The sequence below is a fragment of the Erithacus rubecula genome (genome assembly GCF_903797595.1).
Source record: "Erithacus rubecula genome assembly, chromosome: 2".
NCBI classification, from domain to species: Eukaryota; Metazoa; Chordata; class Aves; order Passeriformes; family Muscicapidae; genus Erithacus; species Erithacus rubecula.
The window spans coordinates 10301543-10319589 of NC_136685.1; the positions used below are offsets into that span (position 1 = coordinate 10301543).

An 18047-nucleotide genomic window follows, 5' to 3' on the forward strand; every position below is an offset into this window, starting at 1 on the left:
CAGCTGCGGGCACCGCTGGGCACGGCGGAGAGCCGCGCCCGGAGTCACGGGGGCCGCCCCGGAGCCGTGAGGGCGGCGGGAAGGGCCCAGCCCCGGCCCCACTGAGCCCACCATGAGGGGAGACCCTGCGGGAGTCTGTGCCGCCACAGGAGCCGTGAGGGCGGCTGGAAGGGCCCAGCCCCCGCGGACCCCACCATGAGGGGAGACCCTGCGCCTGGGGGTGTGAAGGGCGCGGGGGGCGCGGCCCCGCTGCCCCACGGTGCCGGGGCTGCTCTGCTCCAGGGGGCGGCCGGAGCGCCCCGGGCCGCGGCCCCAACCGCGCACAGCGCCAGGGAGCGGCCGCGGCGGTGCCTTCCCCGGCCCGGCCGGGGCGGGGCATGGGGGCGGCCGCTGCCGCCGCTTCCCGGTCGCCTGTTACGGCCCCGGCCGCGGCAGGAACCATGAGCGGCTCCGGCTCGGAGGAGCCGCAGCCCAGCCAGGCGGCGGAGGACGGGCAGCAGGAGGCCGAGCAGGACTGGGCGGCGGCCAAGGCTTTCTACGACACTCAGGTTACGCAGAGAGTCCGGCCGGTGAGTGCGGGCGGGCCGGGGGTCCGGAGCTCGGGGCCCGGGGGGACGCTCGGGGCCCGGGGGCTGAGGCCGCGGGCCGGCGCTGCCCTGCGCTCTCTCCGCAGCCCAAGCCTCAGAATGCCATCACGGTGGCCGTGTCCTCCCGAGCGCTCTTCAACCTGGTGGAGGAGCAGCGGATCTACGAGGAGCAGGGGCTGGAGAAGTACGTGGAGTACCAGCAGAACAACGAGAACGTCATCCTCAAGCCCGGACCGGCGTTCTACTTTGTCAAGGTAGCCAGAGGCGGCCCGGGGCGGGAGAGGGTGCGGGGTGCGGCGGAGGATGCTACGAGGCCAAATTTCGGGAAGAGGAGGAGCCCGCAGCCTCCTTCAGCCGGGATAATCCTGCCTCGGGGGGAGATGTTTCTGGCAGTTCTCCCAACGCCCAGCCCGTCGCGGCGGGGCAGCCTGGAATGGTGCCCCGCATCTCCCCGCGCACCCTGTCCCCGCCGCCGCCGCTTCTCTCCCCTCTGCCGTTCCCTCTGCATCTCTCCCGCTCTCCCCTCCCGCCGGCGCCGCTGCCGAACGCCTGCGGCACAGCACGTACTGCTGGCGTCACCCGGCCCGCAGTGGTACCCTCAGCGTCCCGGTTTGCATCCCGGCTCACCGCACCGCATCCCGGTGCGGGCAAGGAGCATCCTGCTCTTACGGCTGGACATGGGGCGTATGAAACACCTTTCCTTTTAAGACCATTTCAGTCAAGATACGCTCCAAAGTGTTTTAAGTTTGTCACAACCTCCTGCTCCCCAAAACCACCCAAAACAAAAACAAAACAAATAAATCAACTCACTTCCTCTCCCCCCTCCAAAAGAAGAAAACAAACAAAAAAACAACCAAAAAAACAAAGCCAAACTCAAACATTTTAATTTTTTTTTGTCAACTTTATTTTTTTCTTGCTTTTGTTGTCACCCTGGAAAGTTTTTCTTGAGGACCAGGAAAAGAAATTGACTTCCTACTTCTAAGTCAGGGTTTAAGAAGAGCTGAAATGGAATATTTTGCTTTCATTCACAAGAAAAGACAAATGGTCAAGGAAAACAGCCTGCAGCATGGAAAGCAAGTGAAATTATAGAAAAGTGAAAAAAAACTGAAAATATGTATGTTTTTGGAGAGTACAAGTTCTAGCAGGACTGTCTTGAAAAAACAGTCTCTACAGAGTTAATTTTATGTCCATTGAGAACTGCTTGCTGAGATTTATCACAACGATTTTAGAAAATTATTGAAATTGTAATTAGAAAGCATACTTGCTAATATCAGAGTTGTGGCAGAATATTTCAGGTTTTAAAAGTAGATTTTTATTACTTCAGTTTTGGTCTCAGGAATTTAAAACATTTTCTTCATTAATCACTTTGTGAACATACATAGTACAAAAATTACTTATGTCAATATCCATGGTTCTGTAAATATAACTAGCTATTAGGAGCATTAATGGCACAACCACTGTAAAGGTGTTTCTAACATAAAAGTGTAGCCATAAAATCATTCAGTGTGTACACCAGTGAGGGCAGACTGACTTGGGAATTCACTGTATCTTTTCCTATATGTAGCAGCCCTCCTAGCACAGCCAGTTTTTAAGATTAAAGTTCAGTGTCAAATTTGCTTAGAGTATAAGCACAATTTGACTCTTTAACTGCTCATACTTTGGAAATCAGAACTGTGAGCTATGCCCAGCTAAGTGCACCTTGACCTCTGTTACCTTCTGATTTGCTATTTTGTTTGAATTATTTATATTGCTTACTCACAGGAATCATTAGGCTAGAGAACTGTTGAGTCATTTTTTTCTCCTTGGAGACAAAGAAAACAAAAAATAAATAATATCTTTGGATTACCTTATTGAAATGTTTAAGATACTAACTTGAAAGTTTTTATCTCATGCTTGTAACACTTAAGAATTGTAATCACAGGCCAGGGTGTCCTTAGACTGCAAAGTATAAAGACACTGGACAAAAAATGGAATCCCCTCCTCCACGTACACTTATTCTCTAATAATTTAAGAAAAGTGCCAGTGTAGTAGAGTATTAACAATAGAAGTGAGTTATGACCACATACTAGAATTTTTTTCTAGGCCTTATACCAGACTCTAACTTAGAATCTTTTTAAGCACAATCTCACAATAACATAGCTTTTTAAAGTGAGATTTCCAGAATTTAATTATGAAATCTGTATTTTAGCCCTGAACAACTGGCCTGACTTTTTAAAGCACCATAATAAAAATCATTCGGTGATTCATTTCTGATTTTGTTGCTGTAATCCCAAAAAATTCCGTTCAAGGGTCAAGATGAAATTCTAAATAGGAGAATAGTTGGATACAGAGATGAGCAGATGAAAGGTCAGAGAATTAAGAATGTCAGACTGTGGGTATAACATGTTGGCCAATTATCTTTGAAGAGATCTCAAATCAAAATCTGTCTCATTCATTGCTGCAATTAGAAATTCTCAAACTAACCGTGCTGGCAGGATGTGATTTTTGGATAACTTGAACTGTGTCAGTAAATCAGCCCAAGTAAATTCCATACCTTAAAAAAAAAAAAAAAAATTACTTGCTTCCTTTCAAATGAACCTAGCCAAATGGTTGCTGGGGGCAACAAAGCAGAAATGAGTCAATGAATCAGCTATCTTACAGCCTCCTTTAAGACAATCCTGTCACTAGAACTGCAGTGACTAAGAAAGGAAGCACTCTCCTCTTGTCTGCTGACTTGCACGTTTCCAACCTGCAGGCGCTGGAGCGTGTCAATGCCCGGCTTCTAGAGCTGTACCCTGATGATGAAGAACGGTTTGACATTGTCCTGATGACTAATAACCATGCCCAGGTGGGAGTGAGGCTCATAAACAGCATCAATCACTATGGTAAATAAAATAATTACTGATGTGTAATGCCAGCTGTTACATAATAATGTGAGTTAATTTTATTTTTCCTGTTCTGATTTTGGGAAAAGCAGCTTCTTGGATATTTATTTTTGGGTGTCAGCATAAGTGAAACAGTATTGGACAGAATTTGGTCCAGTGCTCTAGATTAGTTAGGCATGAACCATAACTTCTGAGAAGTTTAACATTAAACATTTTGATATTTGGTGTCTATGCTCCCTACACGTACATCTTCACAGCAGTTACTCTGCTGTCTTAGAGGGAATTTTCCCCCCTAAATTCTCAGTGAGGATAGACTGATGGAATGTTCTAATTGTTTGAAGTTGTGTAACTTGTTGAAATAAAATAAACATATTTTCTTTTTTTTAAGTTTACTGTAAGCTAGGCTACATTATCCTTTAGCAGTTTCCTTTCACCTTGTGCTGTTCTTTAGGCTTAACAATTGAACGTTTCTGTATGACGGGAGGAGAGAGCCCCATTGGTTACCTGACTGCATACCTCACAAACCTGTACCTCTCAGCAGATTGTGACAAAGTGCAGGAAGCTATAGAAGCAGGTTTGAATTTACTTTCTTTTGTTATCCGTTGATATCTTTTATTATCTTTGTTAAGCTTGTTCAAAAATTATATATATATATAGTGTGTCTTTCACAGAAAGTAGTGCTGCTTCATCAAATGCAGAAAGTCATCACTTTGTATGGTGCAAAGTTACCACTTATTTTTACTCAGCCAAATCAAATCATGTGACATTGTTCCTCTCTGAGCCTTCAGTCTGTTAATACTGACAGCTTAATCACCCTACTCCTTTGTCTTCTTCCCTTCAACAAGGAAGAAAACCCCCATCTCCATTCAGCTTCTGTTTGGATAGCATCATCTTCTTGGTATGACTTAAAAATGCAGCTTCTGTGTCTCCTAAGGAGTTAAAAAGTAACAAATACTTTGATTGATTGGTCTCCTTGGGATTTCCTGCTTTTTGCTCATTTGCAGCACAGCTTGAGGACCATTTTTATATAGTCTTATATGAAAGTGGAAGGAAGCATGTCCAAGAAGTTTTGGCTATGGGATAGCTTCCATGCATTTGTGTTACAGAAAAGCCATCTCTAATTAGCTTTTGTGTGCTCACCATATATGTGTCACCACCAATAAGTTGTTGGATCCAAACTGCTGATGGTTTAATGACTGACTTAGCAGAACATGCTAACTGAGGGTCTCTGATCTATTTTCAGGCATTGCATCAGCTACAATGTTCACTGCCAACAAAGACGTTGTTTACTCTGATACACAGCTGAGGGTGGCTTTTGATGGGGATGCTGTTATCTTTTCTGATGAATCAGAACAGATTTTCAAACAGCAAGGATTAGACAGATTTTTTGAACATGAACAGCTGAATGAAAATAAGCCTCTTGCACAGGTTTGTATTTCTTGAATTTCTTGTTTAAAGGGAGTTTCCAAAAAATCTGATGACTTTCATCACTAAAAACACAAATATTTTAACATTAGATTAAACTGAAGGACCAATTCTGATATTGTTTAAAAAATGCAAACTCAGAATAAAAGCTTTATTGATGAAAGTACTGGACAGTGCAATATATTGCAATTTGAACAAAACTGTCATCTGTTTCTATTAATTGGAGTATAGTCATTAGTCTGGAAAGAGTTCATTGATGGCTTTGTAATTAGGTCTTCTGTTTTTTTGTGCAGAAAAAAAAGAATGACAGCTCATGGTTCATAGTAAAAATGTTTCTGTGTTTTCAATGAAAATTTTATTAAAGACTATGGTTAAAAGTTAATATTGTAAGAGGTCTTGTAAGCCTTAGTGAAAATTATTTTCCCACTGATCCTACCATATAGTGTTATGGTTTTAACTTCTTTCCAGTGTTTAAATTCCTAGTGAGGATACAGAGATGTTACATGGAGAATTTGCAGAGTAGCACAGCATTAGGAAGAGGAATTCTGTTTGTAACTGGCAGTTTGGAAGAAAGCAAAATAATAATTTGGGGAACTGTGGACATATACCAACTATGCTTCTGGCATTTCATACTCAGGGTCCTTTGAAGGGTTTTCTGGAAGACCTGGGGAAACTCCAGAAGAAGTTCTATGCAAAAAACGAACGATTAAATTGTCCTATAAGGACCTACCTGGTCACAGCCAGAAGTGCGGCGAGCTCTGGAGCCAGAGTGCTGAAGACTCTCCGTAGCTGGGGTCTGGAGATTGATGAGGCACTGTTCCTAGCAGGAGCACCTAAAGGACCAGTCCTGGTGAAAATCCGCCCTCACATTTTCTTTGATGACCAGATGTTCCACATTGAAGGGGCACAGAAATTAGGCACCATAGCTGCACACGTCCCCTATGGCATTGCTCAGAAGTACCAAAAATCTACATGACTGGAAGGTGCCATTAAGGATAAGGTTCTTAACTCAGCCAGCCTCTAATCTACCAATAGTTACATCTGAAAACCTCTGCATTTATGTATTGTGAGCACTGTGTTTAAAGATTGTACTTCTGGCTAGAACAGCCTTTAAAGGAAGTATTTTTAATATTGGTAAGTTTTTAATAGAGTTATTTTAATATAATTTGTAAGCAGTTTAGTTTTTTTACCTGTCTGTACCTAACACTGTGGTTTTGATTTTAGCAGAAGATTTGTACTGTTTTTATAGCTAAAGATATATTCTGAGAGATAGAAGTTATATTTTATCAAAAAAATTGTTGACGGGTTATTTATAAGAAACTTCATGCTGCAATGCTGGTTCTTGATAGTTATTTCTGAGGTTCCCAAATGCACAGTTTACATTTAACTTGTTTTGCTGGTTAAGTATGTGTTCAGTAGGTCTGTCACCACATGGCTTTTGCTTCTAGTAAAATACTAGTGTATTTGGTCATGTTTACACATATTTTTCTATATTGTTATCTTAATAAAGCTGGCTTTACAGAACATTGTTATTTTTTAATGTAGAGGTTTCAGCATAATTTCCTCAGCAGAGTTTGTGTATTCAGAATGTTCCTGATGTTTAGAACCAGGAGTGATCACTTTCAGTCAAATCTGAGATCTAGAGGTTTCACCTTGACCCAATATACTTCACAGAGCTGGGTAGAAGTCTGAGATTCTGTGAGTATCTTGGCTGGGACAAAGGCTGAAGCTTTAGAGCACACCTTCATAGGGGCAGGTAATCTACCTGGAAATAATGCTGTTCATGGAACTACTTTCTTCTTAACTAGATTCCCTTAAGATTTAGAACTGTTCTGTGTTCTATGTGAACTCAGCAATTTCCAATGAGTTTCCAGGGGACAGGTGCCTGTCACTACATAACTTCATATTTGCACCATAGTTCTATGCTAAATTCCTGTATCTCATTGTTATCCATGTAACTAAGTGATACCCAAATTGACACTACTAACATCTGTCAAGTAGTGTTTGTTTTCTTTCCCTAATGGAGCAACTGTCCTGTTTTATTATTTATTGTTGTCATATACTCATACCAGCAGAGACAAAACCAAAATAATGTGCTTTGCTGTGGGAGTAGAAATGGTGAAGCAAGCTTGTCATAATCTTGGTTCTTGGGGGAATTTGGCCTAGAATCTCATGTTAGCCTCTGGAAGTTTGGTCTCCTCTGTCCAGACAAACTGTCCTGTTACTGCAGAAAGCATCATTATGGTTTCCCTCCCAGGAATGTAGGCAATCATTTTAATGTTCTGGTTCCAAGCCACAAAGTTCTTTGGAAGCAAAGGCAAAAGCCTTGATGCTGCATGGAACATGAATAGAGACCATTGGAAAGGTTTTCAAGTGTTCACACCAGTATGTGATGTTGATGGGATGCACTGCAGATTTCTCATGTACTTGGAGCTTCATATGTGCTAAAGGCTTGGTGCCCAAAATGTATCACATTTCCCAGCCCAGCCAGGAGGTGAGGAAGGCATGAATTAACTGAGGCCTGGCCATTGTCTGCCAGGATGGGATAGAGTTACCTCACCCAATGGAGATTATGAAAAATGTTATTAGCAGATGTTTTTATGTGAGAGCTCAGAGTCTGCAAGGAATTAAAAAATATTCCTTAGCTGTGTATAATGTAAATTGTGTGAGTACCTTCACCACAAAAGCATGGCTGCAAATTTCAGAAAGACCAGTCCTGCCTTTTTGAAGCAGAACATGTATCAGCTGTTTTTCATCCATGCATTGTTAGAGCTGTAGAGATTGAGTGCAGGAAATAAAACCAGCATTTGACTCTCACTGAACAATTACATCTTGATAATGAAAAGGTTAATGGGATCGATCCTTAATCCCTTTAGGAATGCAGAGGTGAGTCTCACACCTGACAGGGTAAGCATGCAAAATGCTTATCTGACAAGTTAAGCATGCATATGAATTGGAAGTTGAGTCATGTGGTCCATTATGTTTGCCTTTATTTCCAATGAACCATCCGCCTACAGCAGGAATGAAACCTACAGGCCAGGACACCAAGTCTTTTTTGATCTGTGCACACACAGTACCAGGGGACTCTCTCTTGCAGTGTCCTCCTGAGAGTACTAAGGGATGTGTGAAAAGAGCTCACAAATTTACATAGTAGAATTTACATTCTTAGTCACAAGATTCAAATTGACATTAAAGTTCAGAAGATGTTAAGGCCCACAATCACTCTTCTTAAATTAGTTGAGCAAAATGCCCTTAGATGTTTTAGATCATACACTGTCTTTTAATTGTCAGGCAACTGTCCCAGGCTCAAGGGCTGCTTCTCTGCATATTCAGCTGGCTGCATGGTGGGGGAGTGGAGCCTCACTAGTTTATGCAAGTACCTTCCAGTCTAATCTGGATGTTTGGGGAGAATCAGGCATGCCAAGCAGCCTCTGCCTGTTAAAATTATTTTCTTCTGCTCCAAGGCACAGCTTGGCTAGTGGACTGAAATAATCTTTCTCAAGAAAATTCTGTGAAGTGGGATGGGAGCTGAGGGGAAAGTGTTTTCTATTTTTGTAGACATAGAAGAGAATTGTCTCCTAATAGCATTCCAGTCCACAAAACAAAACAAACAAGCAACAACAACCACAAAACACAACAAAAAATGTCTTGCTTCTCACGCTTATCAGGCTACCATGAGTTTATGCCCTGGCAACACTAAGCCAGTTACAGTTAAAATAACAGAAATGTTTTTCAGCAGGGGATAGAGAGAACTGTCCTTTATCAGCCTGTTTACAACACTGGAAGACAGACTCATGAAAAAGAAACTGTCAACCTAGACAAAATCTGGAGGAGGCTTAATAATAACAGATGAATTCTGTGTGGAAACAGAACTCTGTCAGGAAAACCCAGTTGTTATTTTCTTACCTTCCAGGTTCCTGCACTATACTGAAATATAATAAGACAAATGAGAATGTCTCCAACTGCTACCAATCCCTGTGGAGAAAAATGTTAGAAATAAGATTCTGAAGGTGACTTCAGATTTCTGTTTGTTTGTTTGTTTACAGAGCAGAGTTTATTTCCCACCACTTATCACGATGTCATAAATCCCTGTTCCCACTTCCTTCCTATCTTTAAGACACTGTTTCAATTTCCAGGCTAGCATGTCATCTGGAGGAGTCAAAATATAATGTATTTCAGATCAAAGATTTGGAGATGGCCATCATCACATGTCTCCCAACATGCATTCTGGACCGTGATCTGCTCTGAGGATGTGGGATTCAGAGGGGTCCTACATCCTGAGGAGAATCCTCAGGTGCCCCCTCACACTCCTGTGCCAGATGGTTTAATCTGCACTGGCCTGCAGTGTTGCTAAACACAACCTTGACTGCAATAGAGGGATACAGAAATCTGTGGAGCAGGTCAATGTCAGAAGAAATAATTTCCAGTTATCATGCTGAGTATCTGGGACCAGCATCTGGATGCACACATAACTCTTGCCTACATGAGCAGTGTTTGATCACCATGAGCTCCTGACCACAGTGTTTCTTGCACTGAAGGCTGGACTGACATCAACAAACACAGGCAGCACCCTCGAGGCAGTGCCCTCTCCGACACATCTGCAGCCTTCTAACTAGGGGCATCAGAGATGACTGCCAGAGTCCTCATGGCCAGGTGATGAACAGCAGATTTTTCAGCTCCTACCAAGATAATTTCTTACATAATGAATCTGTTCTTCTAACAGGGTGTTTCCTGGTTCTCCTATTTTGACATCTTGTTGGCAAACAGTCTTTCCTTCCTCATGGTCCTTGACTGGGCGTGGCTGCAACGCCTCCCAGTACACTATGAGAAGAACATATGGAAGAACACCCCAACATGGCTCTTACACCACCAAGGATGTCAAAATCCACATTTCATATGCAGATGCAATGGTGTGGCCTGGCTAAAGCACCCTTTGGTGTACCCATGAGGTTACTCACAATGGAGTGAAGGGCTGAGAACGAAGAGAGTGTCTTCTGTGGTGAAGACAAAGACAGAAGAGGTCTGTCAACAAATCCAGAGTGTTTAGATGTGGTGCTGCCTATAGAGCCCTCAAACTGCCTCAGAAGTGTGAGAGACAATCAGAAAAGTCACAGTCGGGGTAAGGGCACTTTTAGAAGAATGTGCTGTTTCTGCTGCTGTAACGCGTGCTGAGGTCAGCCCCAGAACAGAGCAGCCATGTGCCAGCCTGCAGGGAGCACCAAGGGCAGCTTGTTATTGCAAATGGTTGTCATGTCCAGACAAGCCACAAGAAACCTGATTAAAGGCTCATGGGGTTCCTCTTGGGTTTCTTAGCCATTTCCCTAAATGTTCCAGGTCTTGACTCAGGACAGTCATGCTCCTTATCAGCCAAGTCAAGCTTGTTCCTTGTCCCCCCCACAGAATATTGTCTCACTGTACTCTATTCCCCTGCATGCCAGCCCCTAGGTCCTCATCACAAACTTCTCTTAATCTATGTTGTTCCATTCTCTTTGTCACTATCTTATCCCTAAATCTGCACTGAACTCCAGTACCATGTTCTCTTTTGTTATTAAACACTTTTTTTTTTTTTCTTTTTTTAAACTTACATTGCTCTTGATCAAAATTCGGTTACCTCTTAATTTTCTCTCTGTACATTTCTACTACTGACTCTTTAATGGCTAGGGTGAAAAGGATTTGGAGTAGGGGAACCACAGTGGCTACTCCTGACTCCCTGATGCTGCCCTGGCTGGGATCATCACGGTCTGCAAACAGTAACAGTGTCTGGAAACAGGACATGAAATCGAGACTGAAAACAGATTTTGGGTTAAGGATTCAAAACAAAGCTGGCAGACCTGAGGGGCGGCCCAAGAGCTTCAGTGCCAACATAAAGAGGTTCAATCAGCCCCCAACCTGTGCTGGTACTTGGGGTTATTCCCCACCAGGTGCAGGACCCTACACTCTCCCGTGTTGAACCCCATTCTCTCCGCCCAACTCCCCTGCCTGTGGCGGTCCCAAGGACGCGCAGCAGAGCCCTGAAGTGTCGCAGCCCCATCCCGTCAGGTCAGAGCTGTGCTGCGGGCACACGGCCCATCCCATCCCGTCCCGTCCCGTCCCATCCCATTCCATCCCATCAGCGCTGTGCTGCGGACACACGGCCCGTCCCGTCCCGTCCCGTCCCGTCCCGTCCCGTCCCGTCAGCGCTGCGCCCGGCGGGCAGCGCGCAGGCTCGGAGCCGCTCGGGGACCACAAGCCCCAGCAGGCCCCGCGCGGCGCCGGCATGGCCGCGGCGCTGCCGGCGCTGGCGCTGGGCGCGGGGCTGCTGGTGGCCGCCTGGCGCTGGCTGCGGGGCGCGGCGCGGCCCGGGCCCGGGCGCGGGGGCTCCATGCGGGGCAAGACCGTCATCATCACCGGCGCCAACAGCGGGCTGGGCCGGGCGGCGGCGGCCGAGCTGCTGCGGATGCGGGCCCGCGTCATCATGGGCTGCCGCGACCGGGCGCGGGCCGAGCGGGCGGCCCGCGAGATCCGGGCCGAGGTGGGCGAGCGGGCGGACGGCGCGGGCGAGCTGGTGGTCCGAGAGCTGGACCTGGCCTCGCTGCGCTCCGTGCGCGCCTTCTGCCACCGCGTCCTGCAGGTACGGCCGGGCCGCGGGTCGCCCCGGGCCCGGAGAGGGCACGGCGGGCACGGCTGGCGGCGCTCCCGGTGCTGCCCGGGTTTCTGTGCGCCCTGGACCGGCTGTTCGCTGCCCGCAGCGCGCTCGGGGCGCTGGGGAAGGCGCTGAGGTCACCGCAGGGTTTGGGAGGAGGGTACAAGCAAATTGGCCGTGAATTAGCTCGTGGAAGCGTGGACGTTGTGATAGTTTGGTCTGTTTTGGTTTAAAATATTTTAGATCTTCTGGGAAGAAAATGTTTGTTTCTGTATGAGATAAATGATTTTTCTTCCTTTCTCTCTGAATTAACTAGTTTAACCTTTGTTGGTTTAAATTAGTGTTACAGGTCAGCTTTGCTACCAGAAAGGTAAAAGTTGACAGGTGCACTGCTGCCATGCTCCAGATATCATTCTGCTGCCTCCTTAGGTTGCATATCCCTCAAGGATTTAAATCTTTCACCCACCACCAGCAGAATCTAGTCAATAGCCATTTTTGAATATATAAAGTTTTTGCAGATTGCCTGAAAACCTGAGTTTAAGGAGAACGGGATATCCAGTTGCTTTGCCTGACAGGAATGCCACTAGATGTGTAGAGCAGAGGGAAGCACTGTTGGAGGCATTATTTCATTCCCACAAAAAGCATCTTTTAGGACTTTGATCTCACCACATCTAGCTTCTCAAGTCATGAGGCCCAAAGTTATGGAAAGCCAGGCTTAGTAAGTTCTGCTGCTCAGAAATGTGCTTGTTAAGTACTTAAAAGATGTTCAGGGGAAGAAAGCAAGGACTATATTGCATTAATTTTAAAACTGCTTTTCTAAAAATTAAGTGTCGAGTTTTTCTCTAGTTGGGCACTTTGTAGTCTATATATATATATATATATATACATATATGTACACATATACATATGTATATATATATGAATCCAGTGATAAGGTCTAATCTTGCTTCAATGTTGTGGGAAAACCTGCATATCTGAGAGGATATAAAATTTGTATAATTTCTGCAATTATTTGTATAATAAGCACACACCAGAAAAAGAGAAATAGACATAGTGTTTAACTTTCACAAATTATGTCTTTTATAGTACAAAGTATCAGAGTGGCTCTTAAGTGAGAAATAGATTAAAAGAGAGTGTGCTATCTTCAGAATATTGCTCATGCCTGCATTATAACTTGTATGCACCTGAAGGACAAGGGATGTAAGCTTAAGAGATATTTTCAAGAGCTTTTCTGTCCAAGTTTATGTTATTTACCTTCCCTGTCTGTGAGTCCTTTTTGGAGTTGTTATTTTGGGATTTGTTTGGGGGTTCTTGTGGTGTTTTGGGGACATAAAGAAGATGTAAACACTGGCAGGATGAGGAGACAGTGCACTCCCACTGCTTAGCCTACTTGTGGGAGCTATACTTTGCATGGCTGATAGTGGTTATATCTCTTGCTCCTTAGTCTCTGTGAAAAAAAATAAAAGACTTAGATGCTGGAGGGTTCCATGGGAAGATGGAGAAAGTACAAGAGGCTACAAGGAATAGCACTGCCCATCATAGTGTTTTGTGCACTCTGCTGCACTTGGCTGTAGTTGCTGCCTGCTTGGAATTGATTGCATCACTCTAGATTATTACGTGTAGGAATTTCACAGAACAGCACATGTGGAGGTCTTGCTTCTTGAAGTGTTAAGTCTTGCAAAATAAATCCTCCAGTCAGATGTTTTCTCTAAAGAAGAAAAAAGGATCATTTCAGTGAGCAGATCTGCAGTCAGTCCTTCACTCCTGTCCTGATTTAGTGATGGTGACTGACCATTGTGTCCCTTTGAGTGAAGAGGAGAAGTGAGTTTGGTGCTCTTTGGATCCCAATTATATAAAGCCACAAGTTCCATGGAAATCACTCTGAGATTGAAGTACTTGGAAGTTTTGAGTGTTCGGATGCCAGCACCTTTAACTGAATGCCAAGTGCAGATTTGGGGTTTGCTCTTTGTATCTTTGCTGCTAATAGCAGTGAAATAAAAGGGAAATTCATCTATGAGGCTCTCTATTTTTATCATCAAAATAGCCCTAGATTTTCTCTGCATTGGATTTAAAGAATTAAAAACAAAGAAAACTCCCAGTGCTCTTAGAGAAAATGAATACTTTTGCCTTTGATTCATGCAAGCATAAATTATGCTTTCACAGTCTTTTGTTAGAGGTGGGTGAGAGTTGAATTCAGAGTTTATTTATGCAGCTTAGTTTATTTTTTTTTGTTAATTAAAATTTTGGATAAATTGGAGAGCTCTTTAATTTTTGAGAGGATTCTGGAGCATGAAGTGCATGATGCATATATCTAAATTATCAATGCCACCTCTCTGTTAACTGCCTATATTTTCTAAGTCTGGAGAGTGTGCATACATCCTTCAGTCTGATTTTTGGACCAGAATACTGATCCATCAAATCTCATGTGCTGAGCACCTCATAGAGACTCTGTTCCCTAGTTTCTGGGTTGATCTATTGGACTCAGATTATGTGAAATGTGAGTGTTACTTTTCTGTGAATCCTGCTCCATAGTTCTCACCCAGCAGCAGAGTGATGTGTACTGGTTTTAAAGTAAGGCAAGTTTAAAATCATGAAAAAAAAAAATTTGGCAGAGTTTTTCATATCTTCCTAGTGAGATGATGGGTCTACAGTGTAATGGTTTCCCCTTCAGCTCTGAGGTTAATTCCTTATGCTAACACCTTGTATTCCATGCTTGGATGTCTTTTGCACACTAGATCCCTCTGCTATTGAAGAAATTTGCCATAAATTAATGTGTGTCCTCGTGCAGTGCAAAAGACAGGTTGCTTTTTTAAAAGGAAAAAAATGCATCACATAGGTAATTTAGCACTGAATTGCTATAAGAAAAGCTGCTCCTGGAGAAGTTGATGGTTGTGTTTTTTGCTTGCAATAGAAATTGATGCAGACCTACTTACATTCTTCTGGGGTCAAGTGCAGTTTACTGGTAGTTCAACTTAAAGGTGTTTTTTTTCCTAACAGTGCTTTATGAGAGTGTCAGAAAGCTACGATTCAAAAAACTAGAAATGAAATTGTTTCTTTTTTAACAATGCCCAATGAGAAATTGAAGCATAATGTTACACATGGGAGTTCTAAAACTGAATTATTCTTTTTCTTTTCTCTTTAAAGGAAGAGTCAAGGCTGGATGTTCTGATAAATAATGCAGGGATATTCCAGTGTCCATACATGAAGACAGAGGACGGTTTTGAGATGCAATTTGGTGTAAACCACTTGGGCCACTTCTTGCTCACCAACCTTCTTCTGGGCCTTCTCAAAAATTCTGCCCCGAGCAGGATTGTTGTAGTGTCATCAAAGCTTTACAAATACGGAGAGATCAACTTTGAAGACTTGAACAGTGAAATAAGCTACAATAAAAGCTTTTGTTACAGCCGAAGTAAACTGGCAAACATATTATTTGCCAGGGAGCTTGCCCGTCGGTTGGAAGGGACAGGAGTCACTGTCAACTCACTTCATCCTGGGATTGTCAGAACAAATCTAGGCAGACATGTGAATATTCCTTTGCTGGCCAAGCCTCTATTCAACTTGGTGTCATGGGCTTTCTTCAAAACGCCTCTGGAAGGAGCCCAGACATCCATTTACTTGGCCTCTTCTCCTGATGTCGAAGGCGTGTCAGGAAAGTATTTTGGAGACTGCAAAGAGGAAGAACTTCTGCCCAAAGCCATGGATGACTTGGTTGCAAGAAAATTGTGGGATATCAGTGAAGTGATGGTTGGCTTACTGAAGTAAGTGCCAGGGAGTGTCTGCAAAAAAAAAAATGCAGATAGCTATGCAGTTCATTTTGCCAACAGTGAAATTCTCACTTTAAATGCTGTGGGAATACAGAATTTTGCTCAGCAAGTATGAAATAAGAGAGTGATTTATGTTGGAAGTCTGTTTTGAAATGAAAGACAATCTTCAATAGGCACAAGCATTTAGGAAAAAACTGAAATAAAATTTGTGGGTGTGAATATAATTTCTGATTAAATCTGCCCTAGAAACTTTTGTTTTACAAATAAAAATTAGGCAGAAGTGAGTTTTGCAATATATATGCGTATTTGTCATTACTTGTAGTCTGGCTGGACAATGCAGGGTACTGATGGTGAATTTCTGGAAAAATTATTTGAAAATAAATCTTAATAATAGGGTTTTTTTTTGAGCCATCACAATGACAAATGTAATAAAGAGTTTTCCTGATATCTTGCACTGTAATTGTTGAGGCCTCTGAGTGCCTTTCAAAGGCTTGTCAGCCCCATGGTTCAGTGAACAAAATCCTTGAGCCGTGCACAGTTTTGCTGTGAAGCACAAAGACAGCTATTTTTAGTGATGTTGCTGCTGTTCAGTGTGTAAGTAAACTTGGTTGTGCAAGCTGTATTTTTATTTTCATGTGTATTGAACTTGCTGTTTCTTGAAACCTTGGGTTTCATTCAAAGGGTAGTTACAAAATGTATAATGGTCTTGATGGGGCTTTGCATGGCATGAACTGTGTAAGACCTCATGCAAATTAGACCGAGGAGAATAAGCTTCTCAGTGTGTTTGGCTTGACTGATGGCACTTTAACTCAGTAATGAGGTTCCATAAATGTCTCATACAGCTGACTGAATATTCTTTAATAAAATCTTTTAAAAAGAAGACATAGCATTCATTCTTTTATTGTGGGAGATGTATCAGAAACTGGCAGCCTTGATAGAGTGCTTTGTTTCAAAGCAGATGAACCTGTGTGTTGGTTTAGGGAGCCTGTGGTGTGGAGTTGGTAGAAATAAAATGGGCTCCAAAGAAATACATGAGTATTGAGTGAGTCTGTACTGACTTTTTTTTTTTAAATCCATATAACTTATTTAATATTTATGCCTTTTTGTTTTGGTCTACATTATTTAAAAGTTCTAATAGTTAGGTGTATAGTATAAGTATGGTTTAGAGTGATCTATGTTGCTATTACTTGGAGGAGAATCAATAATAAATGATTTATTCAATAGTTCCTTAGTTACAAATACATCAGTTCTGCAGTCCAGGTGGTGACCTGCTAAATTTTTTAAATTCTTTCTCTGATTGTTTACTCAGACTCTCCATATACTTTAGCTTTTAAACTTGAGGGGACTGGATCTTGCCTTCCCATTCTCCAGCAAGAGTCGGTACTGGGCAAGTGACTTGGGTGGGGCAGAAAGCAGCATTCCAGAAAATCAGAATGGAAGCTACAAAGAAGAGCAGGTTTGTAAAACCATATAATAGGCTGAACTTTGCACTATTCACTGTAAGGCAAGGTGTAGAAGTGGATGTGTTGTCAAAGCACACTGTGAGTGTTGAATAGAGTTCTCTAAGTGATGCAGAGGGAATAGTGCTACACACTTAAAGAAGTCCTGCTTTGATCTTCAATTTTAATTTTCACATTTTAATTTAAAACACTTGTAAATGGCTGTGTCATGGTATGACTTGGGTTTTGTCAATTTTAATATATTTAATTTATTTTAGAGATAGGATTTAGGAGTAAAGATGACGCAGGCTTAAAACTTAAAAGGATATAAGAAGAGATTTATTAATAACACGGAAATAATTCAGAATAAGATTTCTAGATTATTCCCTCCTCCCTTCATTCCACATTCCTTAACAACAATATACAGAGAACACTTCAGCCAGTTATCTATTTAAATAATCATTTCAGTTCACTTAAGAGAGAAAAGTCCCATTTTTGATTTAGGCTTAGGGGGTGTCTTCACCTTCACAGTCTGCATCTGCCTGGACCTACAGAACAATGAATTTTCCTCCATTCCCACAGTCCTTCCAAAACCGTGTTATGGGTGATGATGCACACATGGGGTACTACTTTTAAAGGCAGGCTGCTGAAAAACAAAATTCTCTTCATCGCCTTCTCTATCAAATGTCTCTGTTCATATTCCAGTTCCAAAACAGAGAGCTCCATTTCCCTGAGGCAAGAAGTTCTTCTCAAGCACCCAAACCTCCCCAAGTATATTTCACAGTTTAAAGGAATTTTAGTGTAGTCACAGTCCCCTTATACCTCTACAAAAAAGGTTTTCAGCTACTTATCAGTTGGCATCTTTTCAATCTCATCCCATCAGGAACTTCATTTCACTGACTTCTGTGGACTCCATGCTTTATTTCTTCTCATTCAGGGGAGCTCAGGGGATGGAGAATCTTATCCAGGCATTAAAAAAAGAGTTAAAATTGTATCCACATCGTGAAGAAGCCAGGTGGGCAGCTGGAGGCCTCTTCTGACAGAATGGTGGGGCGGGGAAAGGAGGGGGAAAGGGAGATCCTTTGATGGCTCCCTCATCCTCCCCGCTTGGCCATGCTGTGTGGAGAGGGGAGCCGGGCTGAACCGAGCCAGGGGCCACCAGGGCCAGGGAGGGGCCATGGCTGTGCCGGAGCCGTGCCAGAGCCAAGCCAGGCTGAGCCGAACCGAGCCAGGGGCCACCAGGGCCAGGGAGGGGCCATGGCTGTGCCGGAGCCGTGCCAGAGCCAAGCCAGGCTGAGCCGAACCGAGCCAGGGGCCACCAGGGCCAGGGAGGGGCCATGGCTGTG

At 43.5% G+C, this 18047-nt stretch overlaps 2 protein-coding genes across 2 annotated transcripts; both read left to right on the forward strand.

The window, feature by feature from the left end:
* Positions 1–362: 362 nt before the first annotated feature.
* Positions 363–6400, forward strand: LOC306816943 (cytosolic 5'-nucleotidase 1B-like). The gene is made up of 6 exons (XM_079333415.1): positions 363–569; positions 674–841; positions 3322–3451; positions 3903–4025; positions 4695–4879; positions 5514–6400. Exons 1-6 carry the CDS (start codon positions 378–380, stop codon positions 5850–5852), a joined length of 1137 nt encoding a protein of 378 aa, XP_079189541.1. The 5' UTR covers positions 363–377; the 3' UTR covers positions 5853–6400.
* A 4687-nt stretch (positions 6401–11087) lies between these two features.
* On the forward strand, positions 11088–16142 carry LOC306816944 (retinol dehydrogenase 14-like). Its single transcript, XM_079333416.1, has 2 exons — positions 11088–11486; positions 14643–16142. The coding sequence occupies exons 1-2, from the start codon at positions 11133–11135 to the stop codon at positions 15258–15260; spliced, it is 972 nt and encodes a 323-aa protein (XP_079189542.1). The 5' UTR covers positions 11088–11132; the 3' UTR covers positions 15261–16142.
* The last annotated feature ends 1905 nt before the right edge of the window (positions 16143–18047 follow it).